Genomic DNA, 21,243 nt, shown 5'->3' with positions numbered 1-21,243 from the left:
AGTCAAATTGACTCATTACATGCTGCCTCTGAAGTCTGCGCCGCACTGGGGAGGAGAGCTACAGCGCCGGGCAGCGGAGAAGGAGGAGGAGGGAGGGGGACTGGAGCTGCAGCAGCGCTATTTCATTGGTAGTAAGCGCAGCTGCAGCAGCCCCCTCTCCTTCCGTATTGGCTGCCCGGTGCTGCTGTGGATGCTGGGATGCGGTTCCTCCATCCCAGCATCCACTGCAGCGCCGGGCAGCCAATACGGAAGGAGAGGGGACAGCTGCAGCGGCGCTTACTACTAATGAAATAGCGCTGCTGCGGCTCCAGTCCCCCTCCCTCCTCCTCCTTCTCACCTGCCTGCACCGAGGGAGCTGCACGAGGAGCCTGTCAGTGGGGAGATGGTATCTCTCTCTCTCTCAGGGGGACACCATCTGCCGCAATGTGTAAAAAGGGGGACTGGCTGCCGCAATGTGTAAAAAGGGGGACTGGCTGCCGCAATGTGTAAAAAGGGGGCCTGGCTGCCATAATGTGTAAAAAGGGGGCCTGGCTGCCGCAATGTGTAAAAAGGGGGACTGGCTGCCGCAATGTGTAAAAAGGGGGACTGGCTGCCGCAATGTGTAAAAAGGGGGACTGGCTGCCGTAATGTGTAAAAAGGGGGTCTGGCTGCCGCAATGTGTAAAAAGGGGGCTGGTTGCCGTAATGTATAAAAAGGGGGACTGGCTGCCGCAATGTGTAAAAAGGGGGACACCGTCTGCCGTAATATGTAAAAAGGGGGCCTGGCTGACGCAATGTGTAAAAAGGGGGACTGGCTGCCGCAATGTGTATAAAGGGGGACACTGTCTGCCGTAATGTGTAAAAACGGGGACGCTGTCTGCTGTAATGTGTAAAAAGGGGACGCTGTCTGCCGTAATGTTAAAAAAGGGGACACTGTCTGCTATAATGTGTAAAAAAGGGGACGCTGTCTGCCGTAATGTGTAAAAAAGGGGCCTGGCTGCCGCAATGTGTAAAAAGGGGGACTGGCTGCCGCAATGTGTAAAAAGGACTGGCTGCCGCAATGTGTAAAAAGGGGGACTGTCCGCTGTAATGTGTAAAAAGGGGGACGCTGTCTGCTGTAATGTATAAAAGGGGCTCTACCTGGTGTAGTGGCGCTACTGTGCAGCGTAATTTGAATAATGGAGACTACTGTGCACCGTAGTATGAATTGCTATTGTTTTGTGGCCACACCCCTTCCCCATGAAGCCACGCCTCTATATATTTTTCTGCCCCTATCTTACATGGGGGGGCGCCAATGTCGTTTCTTGCACACAGCGCTAAAATGCCTAGTTACGGCACTGATTGAAACCATCAAGTGTGTCGATCCATCAGTGCATTCGGTTGTTGGGGAAGATGGTGGCGGCCTACGAGGCCATACAGTTTGGCAGGTTCCATGCCAGAGTATTCCAGTGGGACCTGTTGGACAAGTGGTCGGGGTCACACTTACACATGCACAGAAAGATAATCCTGTCATCAAAAACCAGGATTTCGCTCCTGTGGTGGTTGCACAGCTCTCACCTGCTAGAGGGACGCAGGTTCGGGATTCAGGACTGGGTCTTAGTAACCACGGATGCAAGTCTCTGAGGCTGGGGAGCAGTCTCTCAGGGAGAAAACTTCCAGGGACGTTGGTCACAACAGGAAGCCTGCCTTCACATAAACGTTCTGGAGCTAACAGCCATTTAGAATGGCCTTCAACAAGCGGTACATCTTCTTCAAGACCGTCCCGTGCAGATCCAGGCGGACAATGTAACAGCAGTCGCATACATAAACAGGCAGGGCGGAATGAAAAGCAGAGCGGCAATGGCAGAGGCGACAAAAATCCTCCACTGGGCAGAAAAACACCTACAAGCTCAGTCGGCAATATTCATTCCGGGAGTAGAAAACTGGGAAGCAGACTTCCTCAGCAGACACGATCTCCATCCAGGAGAGTGGGGCCTCCACCAAGAAGTCTTTGCAGAGGTGACAAGTCTTTGGGGATTTCCTCAAATAGACATGATGGCGTCTCATCTCAACAAGAAGCTTCAGAGATACTGTTCCTGGTCGAGAGACCCTCAAGCAGTAGCAGTGGATGCACTGGTGACCCAGTGGGTGTTTCCGTCAGTGTATGTTTTCCCTCCACTTCCGCTGATCCCAAAAGTACTCAGGATCATAAAAAAGACAAGGGTTCGAGCAATCTTCATTGCCCCAGACTGGCCAAGAAGGGCTTGGTACCCAGATCTTCAGCAGTTACTCATAGGAGATCCTCGGCCTCTTCCTCCTCGGGAGGACCTGCTGCAGCAGGGGCCAAGTGTGTACCAAGACTTCCCGCGGTTACGTTTGACGGCATGGCTGTTGAGCGCCGTATCCTAGCCAGGAAGGGTATTCCTAAGGACCACCCTTATTCAGGCCAGAAAGGGAGTAACGTCAAAACATTACCACCGTATTTGGAGAAAATATGCGTCTTGGTGTGAATCCAAGAAGGCTCCTTCGGAAGAGTTTAATTTAGGACGTTTTCTCCATTTTTTGCAGGATGGTGTGGAGGCGGGCCTACGATTGGGATCAATCAAGGTCCAGATTTCGGCCTTGTCAGTGTTCTTCCAAAAACAATTGGCCTCTCTTCCAGAGGTTCAGACCTTCGTGAAAGGGGTTCTGCACATCCAGCCTCCATTCGTGCCTCCAGTGGCACCATGGGACCTTAACGTGGTATTGCAGTTCCTTCAATCGGATTGGTTTGAGCCTCTACAAAAGATAGAGTTGAAGTTTCTCACTTGGAAAGTGGTGATGCTTTTGGCATTGGCATCCGCAAGGCGGGTGTCTGAATTGGGGGCCTTGTCTCACAAGAGCCCTTACCTGATTTTCCATGAAGATAGGGCAGAGTTGCGAATTCGACAACATTTTCTTCCTAAGGTGGTTTCTGCTTTTCACATCAACCAACCTATTGTGATGCCAGTAGTTACTGACACATTCACTGATTCAAAGTCTCTAGATGTGGTTAGAGCTTTGAAAATCTATGTTGCTAGAACAGCTCGTATACGGAAAACAGAGGCTCTGTTTGTCCTGTATGATCACAACAAGATTGGCTGTCCTGCTTCCAAGCAGACTATTGCACGTTGTATTAGAAATACGATTCAGCAAGCTCATACTATGGCTGGATTGCCGTTACAGACGTCGGTAAAGGCCCACTCCACTAGGAAGGTGGGCTCATCCTGGGCGGCTGCCCGGGGGGTCTCGGCATTACAACTTTGCCGAGCAACTACTTGGTCAGGGTCAAACATATTTGATAAGTTCTACAAGTTTGACACCTTGGCCGATGAGGACATAAAGTTTGGTCAATCGGTGCTGCAGGGTCATCCGCACTCTCCCGCCCGTACTTGAGCTTTGGTATAGACCCCATGGTCTTGATGTCGTCCCCAGCAACCTCTAGGACGTATGAGAAAATAGGATTTTGATAACCTACCGGTAAATCCTTTTCTCCTAGTCCGTAGAGGATGCTGGGCGCCCGTCCCAGTGCGTACTTTACCTGCAGTTTAGTTATTACAGTTACACAAGTTGTGTTATCTTGATTTCAGCATGTTGCTGCAATTAGTTCATGCCTGTTGGCGTGTGTTACGTTGAATGCCATGTGTGCGGCATGGTTGTGGGTGTTAGTTGGTAGATATCTCACCACTAGTTAAGTAATTCCTTTCCTCAAAATGTCAGTCTCTCTGGGCACAGTTCCTACAACTGAGGTCTGGAGGAGAGGCATGGGGGGAGGAGCCAGTTCACACCCAATAAAAAGTCTTTGGAGTGCCCATGTCTCCTGCGGATCCAGTCTATACCCCATGGATTTGATGTCGTCCCCAGCATCCTCTACGGACTAGGAGAAAAGGATTTGCCGATAGGTTATCAAAATCCTATTATTTCAGATGACCAGAATTCTACAGTTGATGGAACACAAAAAAATAAAATCTGCATAATTTTTTTATGTTAATTAAAATAAACATTTATTTCTCTATGTTACCGATCATATTCCATTGAGAAGAACATTCTGACAAATGACTAATAGTAAATACAACTCTTTATGATATGTAATTTCAAAAGAGAACTTGAAACCTAAGACATGGGGATCTTCCAAAGTGTAATAAGTTTCACAAGAGACACGTTTAAATACATTTATTCTAAATTAGAGTTTGAAAATGATTTAAAGACTTAAATATGTGAGATATGTCAAAATAATCATATGGTCACATACAAACTGGAAGATATTGTGAATATTACAGACATTAATACATGATCTGTTATGCATGGTGATCACACAGGTTTATTATGGAATACCTAGAATCAAAATCCCGACATTAAATTCCTGACAATTGACCGACCATCAAAATCCCGTCAAGGTCAAAATACAGACATTTAAAATGTTGACCGGTCAAAAAGTCGACACAAGTTTTTCATATTTTTGTGTGTGTGTGTGTGTGTGTATGTCGACATAGGTCGACATGGACACCGTATAAGTGTACCGCATTCCCTCGCATGCACGGTGCCTTGCTGCGCTCTGCACACTATTATATTCCCCCTCCAGGTTCACTGGGACGGTAAAGTATGAACAAATCGGCTTCAATGAAAAAAATCATGAAAAACTCATGTTGACTTTTTGACCTGTCGACGTTTTAAATGTAAGTATTTTGACCATGTCGGGATTTTGTTCATTGGTCAATTGTTGTCGGGATTTTGATTGTAGGTAAATTGACCTCATCCTGATCACACGTGTGGTTGGATACATAACCATGAGGATGGCCAGGGACATGAGCGTACCATCTAATAACTGAACAGGGTAACAGTGCTCAGCGTTTTGTCCTGCACACTCTGTTGGGCTTGTGTGGAGGAGACCGAACTAAACTGCTGTCAGCCAATAACCCCTGAGGATGGTAGCAGTTATGGAAACTTAGATCTCTGATTGTTTCCCCAGAAGACTCCTGAAATATCACAATGTTAGGAGAGATATGGAGTTAATGAAAGTGTATGTCTGTCTCTTGTAGAATTCCCAGGGATACAGCAGCCCAACTGAACTGAGAGGGCCCGGACCAGCTGACAGCCGCCGCCTAACAGAGAGCCACCCAGACACATGAGAAACATATAGCTGATGTAGTGGGAGCTGACGGAAGCAAACAACTTGCTTGTATAATAATTCCAGGGCATGTGACTATGGTAAGCGGGGACACCAGTTATATAATGGCCCAAAGCCACGTAGGTGCTAGTTGGAAGGGACTCAATAATAGAGCTGAGTACCTTTGAGCGGCAGTTGTCTGATATCATGCACAGGTAGTGTAATGTCAGGGAGATGCAGGAGGAGGATCCATAGTGTCTCACACAGCAAAGGAGAGCTCACTGAAAAGAGCAGTGCCCAGGTGCAGGGAAGCTCCCCAAGTGTGCTTGTGGAACAGCTGGGCCACCAGTCCGCTGGGTGGGTCTGCGGCTACAAGATCACTATTGATTCTTAAAGTGCTAGGCTCCAGTGGACCCGATCTATACCCCATGGTAATATACTATTCCCCATTATCCACTACGAGAAAAGGAATTACCGGTAGGTATTAAATTCCCATTTTCATCAACATTTTTTCCTATTTAGAAACAAAAACTCACACCACGATATTTGTTTAAAATAAGTTTAATTAAAAAGAGCATTTACAGCTAAAATAATACTTTAGCAAATTCACCTGTGCAGCTTTCAGAAAAGCAAAAACTTGCCAAGCAAGAGTTAGAACTATGAATAATTATATTGTCCTTATGGACAAATCATCAATCCCAATAAAATCTTTGTTCTATACATAAAAGTCATTCACTGTCTGGATTTACGTTGGCCGTCCTGCACCAAAACGAGGTTTTGACCTGCAAAAAAGATGAAACACAATCAAACAACTGTATTGTGTGTAAATGTATCAATAACTGAAAACACAATTTCAAATAAAATTATGCTGAACTTTATTTAAATTAAGATTTACATTTTTTACCGAATAAAACACGGCAGCAACCATGTCTGATAAATAATTTGAACCCGGTACTGTAACTGTCATATGGGGCAGTGCTTAACAGAAGTCTATGGATGATCTTTGACGTCACCCTGGCCAAACCTTTCACTCATATTAATAATTTAGTGAGGCATGAATTAGTTTTTCATTCATTAATATTATTTATTCTCTATCTCCCTAGGATAGCACAACCAAACCGAAAGGAACCTATCAAGATATATACAGTCTACAGAAATATTTAGTCGATTACACCAGTAGGTGTCCGAGTGGAGATTACAATCTGTTGAGCAGCTGTATTAAACCTGGAGAAGTGATAAAGACGTGATAACGCACCAACCAATCAACTCATAACTGTCATTTTTAAAGCCTGTAATGATTAGCTAGTGCATTATCACCTTTCACTTATCAGTGCTTTATCACCTCTCCAGGCTTAAAACATCTTCCCCTACAGTGCATCCGGAAAGTATTCACAGCGCTTCACTTTTTCCACATTTTGTTATGTTACAGTCTTATTCCAAAATGGAATAAATTCATTTTTTCACTCCAAATTCTACACACAATGGCCCTCATTTCGAGTTGCTCGCTCGCTAGCTGCTTTTAGCAGCAGTGCAAACGCTAAGCCGCCGCCCTCTGGGAGTGTATCTTAGCTTAGCAGAAGTGAGACCGAAAGGATCGCAGCATTGCTACACAAAAAAAATTGTGTAGTTTTAGAGTAGCTGCAGACCTACTCCTACTTTGCGATCACTTCAGACTATTTAGTTCCTGTTTTGACATCACAAACACGCCCTGCGTTCGGCCAGCCACTCCCCCGTTTCCCCAGCCACTCCTGTGTTTTTCTCTGGCACGCCTGCGTTTTTACACACACTCCCCGAAAACGGTCAGTTACCACCCAGAAACACCCACTGTCAATCACTCAACGATCACCAGTGAGACTAAAAAGCGTCGCTAGAGCTTGTGTAAAACTACATTGGCTTTTGTGAAAGTACGACGCGCGTGCGCAGTGCGCACCATATGCATGTGCAGAAGTGCAGATTTTTAGCCTGATCGCTGCGCTGTGAACAACGGCAGCTAGCGATCAACTCGGATTACCCCCAATACCCCATAATGACAACGTGAAAAAAGTGTGAGATTTTTGCAAATTTATTAAAAATAAACTAAGAAATCACATGTGCATAAGTATTCACAGCCTTTGTCATAAAGCTCAAAACTGAGCTCAGGTGCATCCTGTTTCCACTGCTCATCCTTGAGATGTTCCTAGAGCTTAATTGGAGTCCACCTGTGGTAAATTCAGTTAATTGGACATGATATGGAAAGGCACACACCTGTCTATATAAGGTCCCACACTTGACAGTGCATGTCTGAGCACAAACCAAGCATGAAGTCAAAGGACCTGTCTGTAGTCCTCAGACAGGGTTGTTCCAAGGCACAAATCTGGGGAAGGGTACAGAAAAATATCTGCTGCTTTGAAGGTCCAATGAGCACAGTGTCCTCCATCAGCTGTAAATGGAAGAAGTTCGTAACCACCAGTACTCTTCCTAGAGCTGGCCGGCTTTCTAAACTAAGTGATCAGGGAAAAAGGGCCCTAGGGGGGGAAGGTGAAAAAGAACCTGATGGTCACTCTGTCAGAGCTACAGCATTCCTCTGTGGAGAGAGGAGAGCCTTCCAGAAGGACAACCATCTCTGCAGAAAGCCACCAATCAGGCCTGTATGGTAGAGCGGCCAGATGGAATCCACTCCTTAGTAAAAAAGCATGTGGCAGTCCGCCTGGAGTTTGCCAAAATGTAGATGGAGGACTTCAGACCATGAGAAACAAAATTCTCTGGTCTGATGAGGCAAAGGGTGTAATTCAGATCTGATCGCTGCTGTGCGTTTTTCGCACAGCGGGTGATCAGATCCTAATTGCGCATGCACCGCAATGTGCACGCGTGTCAGACAGCAACAACAGGCATCGTCGGTCAGTGACGGGATGGTGCGAAAATTCAGATCGCACGGGCATTCGCAAGGTGATTGACAGGAAGAGGCCATTTGTGGGTGGCAACTGAGCGTTTACTGGGAGTGTTTGGGAAAATGCAGACGTGCCCAAGCATTTTCAGGGAGGGTGTCTGAAGTCAGCTCTGGCCCCGATCAGCTTGTTCTCATCGCACTGGGTTGCGCACAGACTGCACAAAGAGGATTTTTGCAGCTCGGCTACACATGCGATCGCACACTTGCACTGCAAATTTACACTCCCCCTGTAGGCGGGGTCTATCTGATCGCAGGACAGCAAAATTAGCAGCCCATCGATCAGATCTGAATTAGGCCCAAGGAGTGACCTCTTTGGCGCGAATGCCAGACGTCATGTTTGGAGGAAACCAGACAGCTATCACCAGGCCAATACCATTCCTGCAGTGAAGCATGGTGGTGGCAGCATCATGCTGTGGTGATGTTTTTCAGTAACAGGAACTGGGAGACTAGTCAGGGAAAGATGAATGCAGCAATGTACAGACATATCCTGGATTAAAATCTGCTGCAGAGCGCTCTTGACCTCAGACTAGGGCGACGGTTCATCTTTCAGCAGGACAACGACCCTAAGCACACAGCCAAGATATCAAAGGAGTGACTTCAGGACAACTCTGTGAATGTCCTTGAATGGCCCAGCCGGAGCCCAGACTTGAATCCTATTGAACATCTCTGGAGAGATATGAAAATGGCTGTGCACCGACGCTTCCCATCCAACCTGATGGAACTTGAGAGGTGCTGCAAAGAGGAATGGGCGAAACAGCCCAAAGATAGGTGTGCCAAGCTTGTGGCATCATATTCAAGAAGACTTGAGGCTGTAATTGCTGCCAAAGGTGCATCAACAAAGTATTGAGCAAAGGCTGTGAATACTTATGTACATGTGATTTCTTTTTGATTTTTAATGAATTTGCAAAAATCACAAACACACTTTTCATGTTGCCATTATGGGGTTTTGTGCGTTTTGACGGGAAAAAAGTAATTTATTCCAATTTGGAATAAGGCTGTAACATAATAAAATGTGGAAAAAGTGAAGTGCTGTGAATACTTTCCGGATGCACTGTATATTCCCTATCATAAGGTGCATTATAAAGTGTACTTTCTTTATAGCCCAGAATTCCCTGGCACAATGACTGCAAACCGAGTTACGGTAGGATGATAAAAAAGCTTGGCTTAATTTAAGTTTTGATCTTTCTTAGCACCTCAGGCTGGGGCTACTGGTCATTGTTCACTATGGGTAAAAAAAAAAATCAAGAATAGACAAAATAATGTAACACGCTACATTGGTCCAACCACACGTTGCGCTTTTTTATGCAACTGACTGTTCCTTATGTAAGTAACTGGTTCTCCTCTATTTTACATTGTGAACATGGAATGAGGAGAAACAAAAAAAAAAACCATCTATGTGCACCAGGAATGATATTATATAAACCAAACATTTTTATTATTATTACATTTAGTAAGTAAATCCTCAGGACTGTACTGAGATGAACAAGTAACCACATACATTACCTGGGGTTCTTTTCAGTATTACTTTGCCGGGTATTAGACTGAGCTGAGGCTTTGATTTGAGCTTCGAGTCTGGAGTAAATTCCACCTGCATGCTGTTACGTGGAAAGATCATCATCAGAACAGATTACAAATCTCTGTATGTCAAACACAGACTTTAAGGCCAAATTAAAGGGAAGATTGTCCAAGTCCCAGCACACTGTTAATGGGATATAGTCACCATTCCAGCGATCGAGATCCCTCACTGTCTGCATGACTGGAGCAGATATCAGAGACTATCCTTAATCATGGCGAGACAGTCTACTCGCAGGCAGGCAGTGTCCTCCATCCAGAGACAGCTGTCTGCCAGAGCAAGTAAGTCCCCTCCTAGACAGCAGCAGGCACCAGGGGACCTTACAGATTAGGTGGATCACGGGATCCCACGTAAGTAACATTCTAGGCTTAACTTTGCAAACATTAATATGAATATAATTGAGAAATGTTACATATCCCCTGATAGGTATAGAGAGTGTTGCCTACAGTTTATAGGGAGGGGGTGCAGACACTTTGGCAGATTAGACTGGCTGCAGAGTAAAAGCTCTTGTACAAACTTATTGGCTTTAAATCCTCTCTGGTAGTGTCTTGCTACATTATTTCAAGAAAAGTGGACGAGTTTCCAGAGCAACGTGGCGGCATTTGTGGTGGAGCAGGAGCTTGTAGCGGTTGTTGGTAGGAGTTATGTGAAGTGAGGACCCTTTGCTAGGTACAATGGTGGTGCTAGTTTTGCAGAGAAGTGTAGAAATGAGATCATAGTGTGTGGAGTAGAATCATTGAAATACAGTAAAGGGTGCAGAGCGTGCTCAGTGGCATTCCTTGCTGAACGGAAGGACTCAGACATTTCTAATCATCAACTACGTCTCAGTTGGAAGATATCGGGTTTCATTCCATACTTTTATTAGCATGTATTTTATGCATTTCAGTTGTATGAAAACAGAAAAGTGGCACATATGATAATGCACTCCAAGCATATCTGTAATGGGTGCAGGGTGCAATTTAATCTATTTCTTTTCCCTGCAAGTTCACGTTTTTCTACTGCATATGTGCACCAAAAGTTCTCATGTATCTGTCCCTATGTATCTCATGTTCTCATGTATCTGTCCCTATGTATCTCATGTTCTCATGTATCTGTCCCTTCCTGATCGCACGCTGCCGTTCATTGCAGCGCAGTGATCAAGTCAGAAGTGCGCATGCGCCAGCGCAGCAGTGCGCTGGCACATGGCAGACAGTCGATGGCTGTCGTAGCCCAGCGATTGCCTCTGCCTGATTGACAGGCAGAGGCGGCTGCTGGGTGGGAGGGGGTGGGACCGCGGCACGGTCCGGCCAACCGTTGGGGGGGGTTGTGACATCACGCAGCTACCACGACCCGGGCAGCGATGAGTAGCTCCAGGCCAGCGCGCAGGAGCTGCGCTGGCCGGGAGCTACTCCTGAAGTACAAAAGCATTGCCGCTGTGCAATGCTTTTGTAGTTCTGCAACGGGGCAGGGACTGTCATGCGGGGCAGGCTATCCCTGTGCTGGGCGACCCCCCGCATGTCAGTGTGCCTGATCGTAGCTGTGCTAAATTTAGCACAGCTACGATCAACTCTGAATCCCCCACTGAGGGCAGTACGGATAGTGTAATGATTATCATTATTGCCTAATAGCACTGAGGTCATGGGTTTAATTCCCAACATGGCCCTAACTGTGCGGAGTTTGTATACTCTCCCCGTGCTTGCATTGGGTTTCCACCGGGTATTCCGGTTTCCCCCCATACTCCAAATATACTGGTAAGTTAATTGGCTCCCAACAAAAAAAATGAACCCTAAAGTGTAAGCGTGTGCATGTACATTGTTTAGGGCTGACTAGGTGGACCAAGTGGTTCTTGTTTGCCGTTACATTCTATGTTTCTAACTTGTGGTTAGAGAATGGTAATGACGGTTGGAGGGGCCTCTGAGCATTGTAAAAGAACAAGGGCATGTTGGCATAAGATCTGGACTACAACAAAGACAGGTATGCACCTGGTGGCGGATCACTTGCGGATGTATGAAATACGAATTGATGATGATGACCTAACCACTAGTGATGGCCTGCTTCTGAATGCCTCCAACTGATATTACTATTAGTAGTGCGGCTGCTGCAAACTATTTGCATTGCTATACTGAAATTTGTAATCAGTCCGCAGCATGAAGATTCCATTTGATCGAAGGGGAAGACAATGGATGTTCTTATAGATTTGAACTTAATTAGTACTTTCATTTGGTAGTTGCGGCAAGTTTTAATTGCCTATTAAATGGTAAAAGTGATTTTATTATTTATACAGACTACGTATATTGTGCATGGATTGTGGTCTGCAACATTAGTATATACTACCACTGTCAAGCCACAACTCCTGCCGTACACCAAGCACATCTACTAATGGGGGTCATTCCGAGTTGTTCGCTCGCTAGCTGCTTTTAGCAGCTTTGCACACGCTATGCCGCCGCCTACTGGGAGTGAATCTTAGCTTATCAAAATTGCGAACGAAAGGTTAGCAAAATTGCGAATAGACACTTCTCAGCAGTTTCTGAGTAGCTCCAAACTTACTCGGCATCTGCGATCAGTTCAGTGCTTGTCGTTCCTGGTTTGACGTCACAAATACACCCAGCGTTCGCCCAGACACTCCTCCGTTTCTCCAGCCACTCCCGCGTTTTTCCCGGAAACGGTAGTGTTTTTTCACACACACCCATAAAACGGCCAGTTTCCGCCCAGAAACACCCACTTCCTGTCAATCACATTACGATCACCAGAACGAAGAAAAAACCTCGTAATGCCGTGAGTAAAATTCCTAACTGCATAGCAAATTTACTTGGCGCAGTCGCAGTGCGGACATTGCGCATGCGCATTAGCGACTAATCGCTCCGTTGCGACAGAAAAATAACGAACGAACAACTCGGAATGACCCCCAATATTCCCTCCTGTTGCAAACTAGGCACAGGAGCCGCCCTTTCTAAGCTGACACACCATGCTACAAGGAGCTCTGCAATATAAGTAAAATGCACTAATTTGGGGGGCGCATTTTACACTATTCTCTATTTAAGAAAGTAATTATCAGTTTAATAAAGAGCATACTGAATCTATTGTATACTGTATCTTAGCAGCACCCTCTATCGGTACAATTATCAACCTGCACAGTGTACTGAATTATTGTAACACACTCTGCTGTCCTACAAATTCATTTCTAAGAATGATGAAACACGCTCCCCGCATTATGACAAAGTCATCATTTTCATTTTACACAATCACAGTTATCAGTAAAAGACAATTATGATCATTGTATCATTTTGATTAAAGAATGCCTCCCACGGGTCCATTTGTGATAACCATGTCACAGTCCATAAAGCAATAAATTACATTTACTGGAGTGAGGTCAGACATGTTTTTGAAGCTGTTTTTTTTTTTTTTACTTTGGTTGACTTATGAGTATGGGCAATGTAGGGAAAGTTGATGGACTTCTAACCATGTCAATTCCTATATGAAAATAAACTGTATGGAACAACTTTGTAGGTCAATTTACTTACTTCCTTCCCATCCTTGGCTTTCACGCGTTCAAGGTCTCCTAGTCGTATTTTGATCAGGTGACCTGTGATTTCTGTCATCCTTCTCTGGTCTGTAACAGAATGACAACAACATTTTAGTTGCTTTGACAGCGCCAATAAAGCCTTATTTGCCTTGTTTGTGCACAAGAAACAGACGTTAGAATTTGTTTTCAATCCAATGAAGAACAGGCAATATCAGGCATATACATTCATTCAGCATTAAATACACATGGAACTATGGGCCGAATTCAGACCTGATCGTAGCAGCAAAGTTGTTAGCAGTTGGGCAATACCATGTGCACTGCAGGGGGTCAGATATAACATTTGCAGAGATAGTTAGATTTGGGTGGGTTATTTTGTTTCTGTGCAGGGTAAATACTGGCTGCTTTATTTTTACACTGCAATTTAGATTTCAGTTTGAACACACCCCACCCAAATCTAACTCTTTCTGCACATTATATCTGCACCCCCCCCCCCCCCCCCCCCTGCAGTGCACATGGTTTTGCCCAACTGCTAACAAATTTGCTACTACGATCAGGTCTGAATTAGGCCCTAAGGGGTCATTCAGAGTTGATCACACGCTGCCGATTTTCGCTGTGCTGCGATCAGGTCTCTACTGCACATGCATATGCACCGCAATGCGCACGCGCATCGTACGGGTACAATGCGGATTGTTGCTGAGCTATGAATTTAACGAAGAATCCATTCGCACAGCCGATCACAAGGAGATTGACAGAAAGAGGGCGTTTATGGGTGGCAACCAGAGGCGGATTGCCCATAGAGTCCGCAGGGAAGATTCCCGGTGGGCCGGCGCACCCGTGGGGCCTGTTTTGTTTGAGGACACGTGGTCCTATTTATAGACATAATGAATAAGATGCCAAACAATTTGCATATATGAAAATGACTTTGCCACTTAGCCTGTGATTGCAGATGATCTAGTGTATGCTCTGCCTGCCTGCTTGGCTGACATATAAGATTCAGTGAATAGTGATTGGGATACGGTTGGTGTAATAAGCAAGAAAATATATATTTCTAAAGAATTATATAGTTTCCTAAATTCTAAAGGTGTATCATATAATGTGCTCATAACATTTAATTTTATTTCCTTTTAACTTCCCCTTGATGCTGGACATGCCCACTATCCGGAAAGTCTTGGGGGGAGGGTGCTGCTGCCATGGCCCATGGCTAGACCTTACATCTCAATTTGGGCCACTAGTAAAAATTTTTCCATGGCCGCTTTTTGTTCCCAATCCGCCCCTGGTGGCAACTGACCGTTTTCTGGGAGTGGTAGGGAAAACGCAGGCGTGTCCGGGAGTTTGGAGGACGTGTGTGTGACATCAATTCCGGCACTAAAAAGACTGAAGTGATCGCAAGGGCTGAGTAAGTTCAGACCTACTCTGAAACTGCACAAAATGTTTTTGCAGAGCTTGGCTGCACAGGCGTTTGCACACTTGCAAAGCGAAAATACACTCCCCCATGGGCGGTGACTATGCGTTTGCACGGCTGCTAAAAACAGCTAGCGTGTGATCAACTCGGAATGACCCCCTATATGTATTACTACAGAGATGCATCTACCCAAACTGTCCAGCACATTATCTCTCCACCCTTTTGCTGAAAGCAGTTATGACCAATTCTCTGTAGGCAGAGGCGTATCTAGCATGGGGCGAGCAGCGCCGTGGCAGCCCCAGCAGAGGGGGGCGCCACCGGCACCTGCACGGCCCACTTGCCCCATGCGACAGGGATTCCGCCGGCGCTACCAGCGGCGCTCTCCCTGTCTCCCCGGCTGCTGTGCCTGTCACACTGTGCAGGCAGCTGCAGTCAGGAGCCTCCCCCTACTAACCCCCCCTCCTTCAGTGCGCGTGTGCGTGACCTCGGAGGTGCACTATGCGACCTCGGAGGTACGCGCGTGCACGACTTTGGAGGTGCGCGTGTGGCCTCGGAGGGAGGTGCAGGAGGTGAGCAGGGCAGTCTAAACTGTGTGTGTGTGTGTGTGTGTGTGTGTGTGTGTGTGTGTCTTGGGCTAGTGTGGTGTGTGTGTGTCTGAAGCTAGTGTGGTGTATGTGGGGCAATGTAACTGGCACTGTGGGGCATGTATCTGGCACTGTGGGGCAATGTATCTGGCACTGTGGGGCAATGTATCTGGCACTGTGGGGCAATGTATCTGGCACTGTGGGGCAATGTAACTGGCACTGTGGGGCAATGTAACTGGCACTGTGGGGCAATGTAACTGGCACTGTGGGGCATGTAACTGGCACTGTGGGGCATTGCATCTGGCACTGTGGGGCATTGCATCTGGCACTGTGGGGCATTGCATCTGGCACTGTGGGGCATTGCATCTGGCACTGTGGGGCATTGCATCTGGCACTGTGGGGCAATGTATCTGGCACTGTGGGGCAATGTATCTGGCACTGTGGGGCAATGTAACCGGCACTGTGGGGCAATGTAACCGGCACTGTGGGGCAATGTCACTGGCACTGTGGGGCAATGTAACCGGCACTGTGGGGCAATGTCACTGGCACTGTGGGGCAATGTAACCGGTACTGTGGGGCATTGTATCCGGCACTGTGGGGCATTGTATCTGGCACTGTGGGGCAATGTATCTGGCACTGTGGGGCATTGTATCTGGCACTGTGGGGCATTGTATCTGGCACTGTGGGGCAATGTAACCGGCACTGTGGGGCAATGTAACCGGCACTGTTGGGCATTTTATCCGGCACTGTGGGGCAATGTATCTGGCACTGTGGGGCAATGTATCTGGCACTGTGGGGCAATGTATCTGGCACTGTGGGGCAATGTATCTGGCACTGTGGGGCAATGTATCTGGCACTGTGGGACATTGTATCTGGCATTGTGGGGCATGTATCCGGCACTGTGGGGCATTGTATCCGGCACTGTGGGGCAATGTAACCGGCACTGTGGGGCAATGTAACCGGCACTGTGGGGCAATGTAACCGGCACTGTGGGGCAATGTAACCGGCACTGTGGGGAATTGTATCTGGCACTGTGGGACAATGTATCTGGCACTGTGGGACAATGTATCTGGCACTGTGGGACAATGTATCTGGCACTGTGGGACAATGTATCTGGCACTGTGGGGCATGTATCCGGCACTGTGGGGCATTGTATCTGGCACTGTGGGGCAATGTAACTGGCACTGTGAGCCATTTTCAGTGGCCACACCCCTTCTGGTACATGGCCACACCCCTTCTGGAGTGTGGCCACACCCATTTTTTGCCACGCACGCCTTTGGCGCGCGCACATGCTACTTTTGGTGGGGTTTTTTTTTTTTTTTGGGGGGGGGGGGGGGGAAGAGGGCGCCATTTTCCATCTTGTCCTGGGCTCCAAAAACCCTAGCTACGCCTCTGTCTGTATCGGGCTGGGATTAGGAGGTGTAAGTTTACAGCTTCATCGCCTTATGAAATTTGCTGGCAGCCTCATATCTAACAATGTTCTGTGGGTTGGTGTATGGAAGGGTTGGGTACGGGATCCCGACAGTCAGGATGCAAACGGTCAAAATACCAACAGCAGCATAAAGACTGTCATAATCACAATACATTTTGGTAAGTACTGTAACCCTTCCCCTCCCTCTAACCCTAACCCACTCCTCCCACAGCCTAACCCAAACCCTCCCCTCCTGCAGCCTAACCCTAACATGCCCCTCCTGGAGCCTAACCCTAACCTCCCCCTCCCGCAGCCTAAACTTCCCCTCCCGCAGCCTAAACTTCCCCTCCCCTCCGGCAACCTAACCTTTACCTCCCACTCCTGCAGCCTAAACCTAACCTCCCCTTCCCACAGCCTAACCCTTACCTTCCCCCTCCCATAGCCTAACCCTAATACTTACAGGGTGGAATGGGTCAGGATTCTGACAATCGGGATTCCATTGTTGACATCCTGACTGTTGGAATACTGACTAAATTCCATATTAAAACCAGGGGCAGAACTGATTGCGGTGCAGCTGGTGGACCGCCAAAGTTAAGGGGCCCATAGCTGGCAGCTTTATAATGAGTCAGACTGCTGGGGTACTGCCAGCACCATCAGTTCAAATAACAGCTGACGAGTTCATTCAAAATATAAATAAAATAAATAATAGTGCCACGTACCGTCCTCTCTTTGAGCATCTTGGTTAAACCTCAAAGAGCGAGATGCATCCCATTTATTTCTCTGTACGCTCACTCTGTTAAAGCATTAACAATGTTTTTTTTAAAAACAAGTCTTTGCGAACATCATAAGAGACAGGAACAGATGCTTAGAAATACTCACGTAAATGGAGAGGAGTCTCGAGATGACTGTTCAAGGAAATTAAGAAAAAAAAATTAGCATTAAACCATAATAATTACTGCGTTAGCACTAGTTTCCATTGTTTTTTTCATTTGCTTTTCTGGAACAGTGACCTGTTTATTTTTTGGTTTATTTTTCAAAAATGTAATTTAGTTTGTATTAAAGAAATTCAGAAACTCATAGTAATTAGGGGATTCATCGTGCCCTATGGTCACTCTTCACACTGTCGCAAGGGGCTACGCCCCTTTAACCCTTGCACACCCTTGGGGCGTGCAATATTTTTATTATATGGAGTATTACCTCCAATAATAACTTTGTGAGTGGTTAAATATTGCACGGACAAAGGGTGTGGGATGGTTAAGGGGCCGTAGCCCACCCTGCCCCGCCCGCGTTTGGGGGAGGGGCGGGGCTCAGGGTGGCATGGGTTTGGGGGAGGGGTTGCAGAGGTGCTGCGGGTGGGGGAGGTGTGGCTGCAGGTGGACTGCGGATGGGGGCAGGAGGAGCTGTGGGTGGGGGAGGGGCGGGGGCAGAGGGGGTGCTGCGGATGGGGGAGGTGGTCGGCAGGTGTTGCGGGTGGGGGAGGAGCGGAGAAGTGGGGGCCGCAGATGGGGGTGGGGGTCCGGTGGCGCTGTGGGGGAGCGGCGGGTGCTGGGGCACCGCGGGTGGCGGAGGGGTGGGTGCCGTGAGTGGGGGAGGGGTGGGCCCGGGAGTGCCCTGGGTGGGGAGGGGCGGAGTGACACGGCTGGGGGAGGGGCGGGGGGGGGGGGACTCAGGGGGCGGGATGTACTAACCTCTCCCGCTGCGGTATCTGGCTTATTGCATCCTGTGTGGTCTCCTCGTTAGTAAGATCATCGGCCGCTGCCCGTCGTTTTCTCCGCACTGCGCGTCCGCCTCATCACCGCCGCAGCCACTCAGTCCTGAACTCTCCATAGCGGTTGATCAGCGCTGCGCTCCCCCTGTCAGTTGCACGACTTGACACGGGGAGCGCAGCACTGATCAACTGCTACGGAGAGTTCAGGACGGTGTGGCCGCGGCAGTGATGAGGCGGAAGCACAGTGAGGAGAAAACTACGGGCAGCGATCCTATTACCAAGGAGAACACACAGGATGCGTTAAGCCAGATACCGCAGTGGTAGACGTTAGTACATCCCGCCCTGACTCTGCCCAGCATTGTGACTCCGCCCAGCGTTAGGAAATTAGGCACAGAGTCACAGATCTTGGCTAATATATAGGAGATGTGTCTGAAGGGACCTCTATAATGGGACAGTTTTCTACATAGCCATCCAGGACAAAATATACATAGAAACATAAACCATATCAATATGTTACGCAAGCCCAGCAATCCTTTGCTTCGCCTTTAGCAGCCACCTTTCCCAGGTGGATTAGGTCCACCCAGTACTCAGATGCCCCCAGGTTAATGTGGAAAGGAAACTATTGGAGACTAGGCAAGTGCAAGGAAAATATGCTGGAGGAGACATCCACCTGGCACGGAGGGGGTTGAGGCTAAAACGGGCACACAGTTTGAACACACAACAGAACCAGGACTGGATAAGGTAGCACTGACAAGGGTAATAACACAAAATCCAGGGACCACTCCTGGAAGCTGGTGAGCAATAACTAAAGGACTGGAAGTGATGCTACGGACAAACACACGCAGGCCAAAACTAGACAAGACTGGAGGGACAGAGTTTGTACTTAGAGTCCAAGCTGTATTTGGGAGCAGCTCACATACAGATAGACAACCTGGAGCTTGTGAAAACACTGCAGGTAGGATTTGCAGGTAGCTGTTCAGAGGGTAAGCTCCAGGTGCTGCTATGGAAGCAACTGAGACTACAGGCTGAGGCTCCAAACACACTGCATACCTCCCAACATGACCCTCTCAAGGAGGGACACAATGCTCTGCTCCTGGAGTTCTTTCTTAATTTATGATTGCAGTCACCTGTCTTGAAACACCATTCTCATTCAGTAACCTGTTCAACACAGGTGCCAGCAATCATAAATGAAGAGAAAAGTCCAGGAACAGAGCAATCTGTCCCTCCTGTAGAGGCTCATGTTGGGAGGTGTGCACTGCTTGGTGGTATTTTGCAGGTAGCTGTTAAGAGGGGAAGCTCCGCATACTGCAGGTAATGACAGGATAAAACTCAGGGAAGCTTGGAGTAAACTGACAGACAAGGTATCCTCAGGTTTCAAGACAAGAACACGGCTGGACCAGGGTTCATACACAAGGCAGAAACTATAACCATCGAAAAAAATCGAAAAAAAGAATTGAAGAACTATCCCGTGTGCAGAATCAGCCAGTCAGTAATATGCTTCTAGAGGTATCCTCAACCCCTCACCAATAGTGCAAACCAAAAAAAGAATGAAGACACAACTTAACCGGCGCTTCCTCGATATTCCAAATGGTCACTTCTTTTCATACACCATCTCCATGTATAGTATATAAATTGGAGAAAAAGATATGCAATATAGTGTAACACAGTTCGGTAATGACACAAATAGGTGATGGTGGGGATCCCGGGACCACCCTGCCGGCACCGTCAGAACCGCCTTAAGAGCAGGAGGATTGCGCTGTACCAAGCGGTTCTGACGGTGCCGGCAGGGTGGTCCCGGGATCCCCACCATCACCTATTTGTGTCATTACCGAACTGTCTAACCCACAGTTCCACCAGAGCTGGTAATTACCCACTGGTTGATTTGGCTGGATAACCTTCCTTATTAAGAAAGATTTATGCCATACACTGCACTTTTTAAACTGGAATTATTGTATTTTATCATGTTTTGTTTGTTTGTTTTTACCTGCTGAATTAAACTGTGTTACACTATATTGCATATCTTTTTCTCCAATTTATATACTATACATGGAGATGGTGTATGAAAAGAAGTGACCATTTGGAATATCGAGGAAGCGCCGGTTAAGTTGTGTCTTCATTCTTTTTTTGAGAAACTATAACCAGCATAAGATTCAGGGCAGGCTGGGTAATGTTAGGAGCAATTGCCAATCAGAGCAGCCAGGGAGACTAGGCCCACCGATGAGGAGACTCAATGCATCTGTTCAGCTACACACACACACACACACACAAAACTCCTAACTATACTGCAGCTGAAGCTGAACACACAGGGAAATAGATGACATCATCAGAACATGAACAGACCGCAACTTGCGGTTGCAGCTCGTAAAACTATATATATATATATATATATATATATATATATATATATATATATATACACACAGGGGGGTGGGGGATATAGCGACCATCGGTGTCTTAAATTAATTCAATAAAAATGGATCTAAAAGTATATAAAAACTGACCAGATCTGATAAATCTGAATAATGAGAATTTATTTAAACAAAGAAAAACAGACAATGATTGCACAACTAAAAAATTACTAAAATTTGAACAGCAAATCTTCTTAAAAAATAGGATAAAAACAATAGACACAATATAATATAATACCAGTTAAAATGTATGTTAAAATATGTAAAACAATTTTAACTTAACTTGGTATGAGGTCACTGCCAGGTTGTCCAACGCGTTTCGTCATTCAGACTTCATCAAGGGGTCTTAACTGGTATTATATTATATTGTGTCTATTGTTTTTATCCTATTTTTTAAGAAGATTTGCTGTTCAAATTTTAGTAATTTTTTAGTTGTGCAATCATTGTCTGTTTTTCTTTGTGTAAATAAATTCTCATTATTCAGATTTATCAGATCTGGTCAGTTTTTATATACTTTTAGATCCATTTTTATTGAATTAATTTAAGACACCGATGGTCGCTATATCCCCCACCCCCCTGTGTGTTTTTTCCGTTGCTTCAGGGAACCACCAACCCTGTGTTTTGGGGGACAGCTGACGCCCTGTACT

General features: G+C 46.7%; 1 protein-coding gene across 2 annotated transcripts in view; it reads right to left on the bottom strand.

Annotated features, from left to right (window-relative positions):
* Positions 1–5,627: 5,627 nt before the first annotated feature.
* Positions 5,628–21,243, bottom strand: part of SANBR (SANT and BTB domain regulator of CSR) — a 202,157-nt gene continuing 186,541 nt past the window's right edge. For both annotated transcript variants that reach the window (XM_063918227.1, XM_063918228.1), the window contains 5 exons: positions 17,360–17,385; positions 17,200–17,273; positions 13,082–13,170; positions 9,512–9,603; positions 5,628–5,864 (listed from right to left, as the gene is read on the bottom strand). In XM_063918227.1, coding sequence (XP_063774297.1) covers positions 5,828–5,864; positions 9,512–9,603; positions 13,082–13,170; positions 17,200–17,273; positions 17,360–17,385 — 318 coding nt within the window. In that variant the 3' untranslated portion in view covers positions 5,628–5,827. The remainder of the gene's footprint in view (positions 5,865–9,511; positions 9,604–13,081; positions 13,171–17,199; positions 17,274–17,359; positions 17,386–21,243) is intronic.

Source organism: Pseudophryne corroboree, chromosome 4 (genome assembly GCF_028390025.1).
Source record: "Pseudophryne corroboree isolate aPseCor3 chromosome 4, aPseCor3.hap2, whole genome shotgun sequence".
NCBI lineage: Eukaryota > Metazoa > Chordata > Amphibia > Anura > Myobatrachidae > Pseudophryne > Pseudophryne corroboree.
This window is presented reverse-complemented; position numbering and strand designations above follow the sequence as displayed.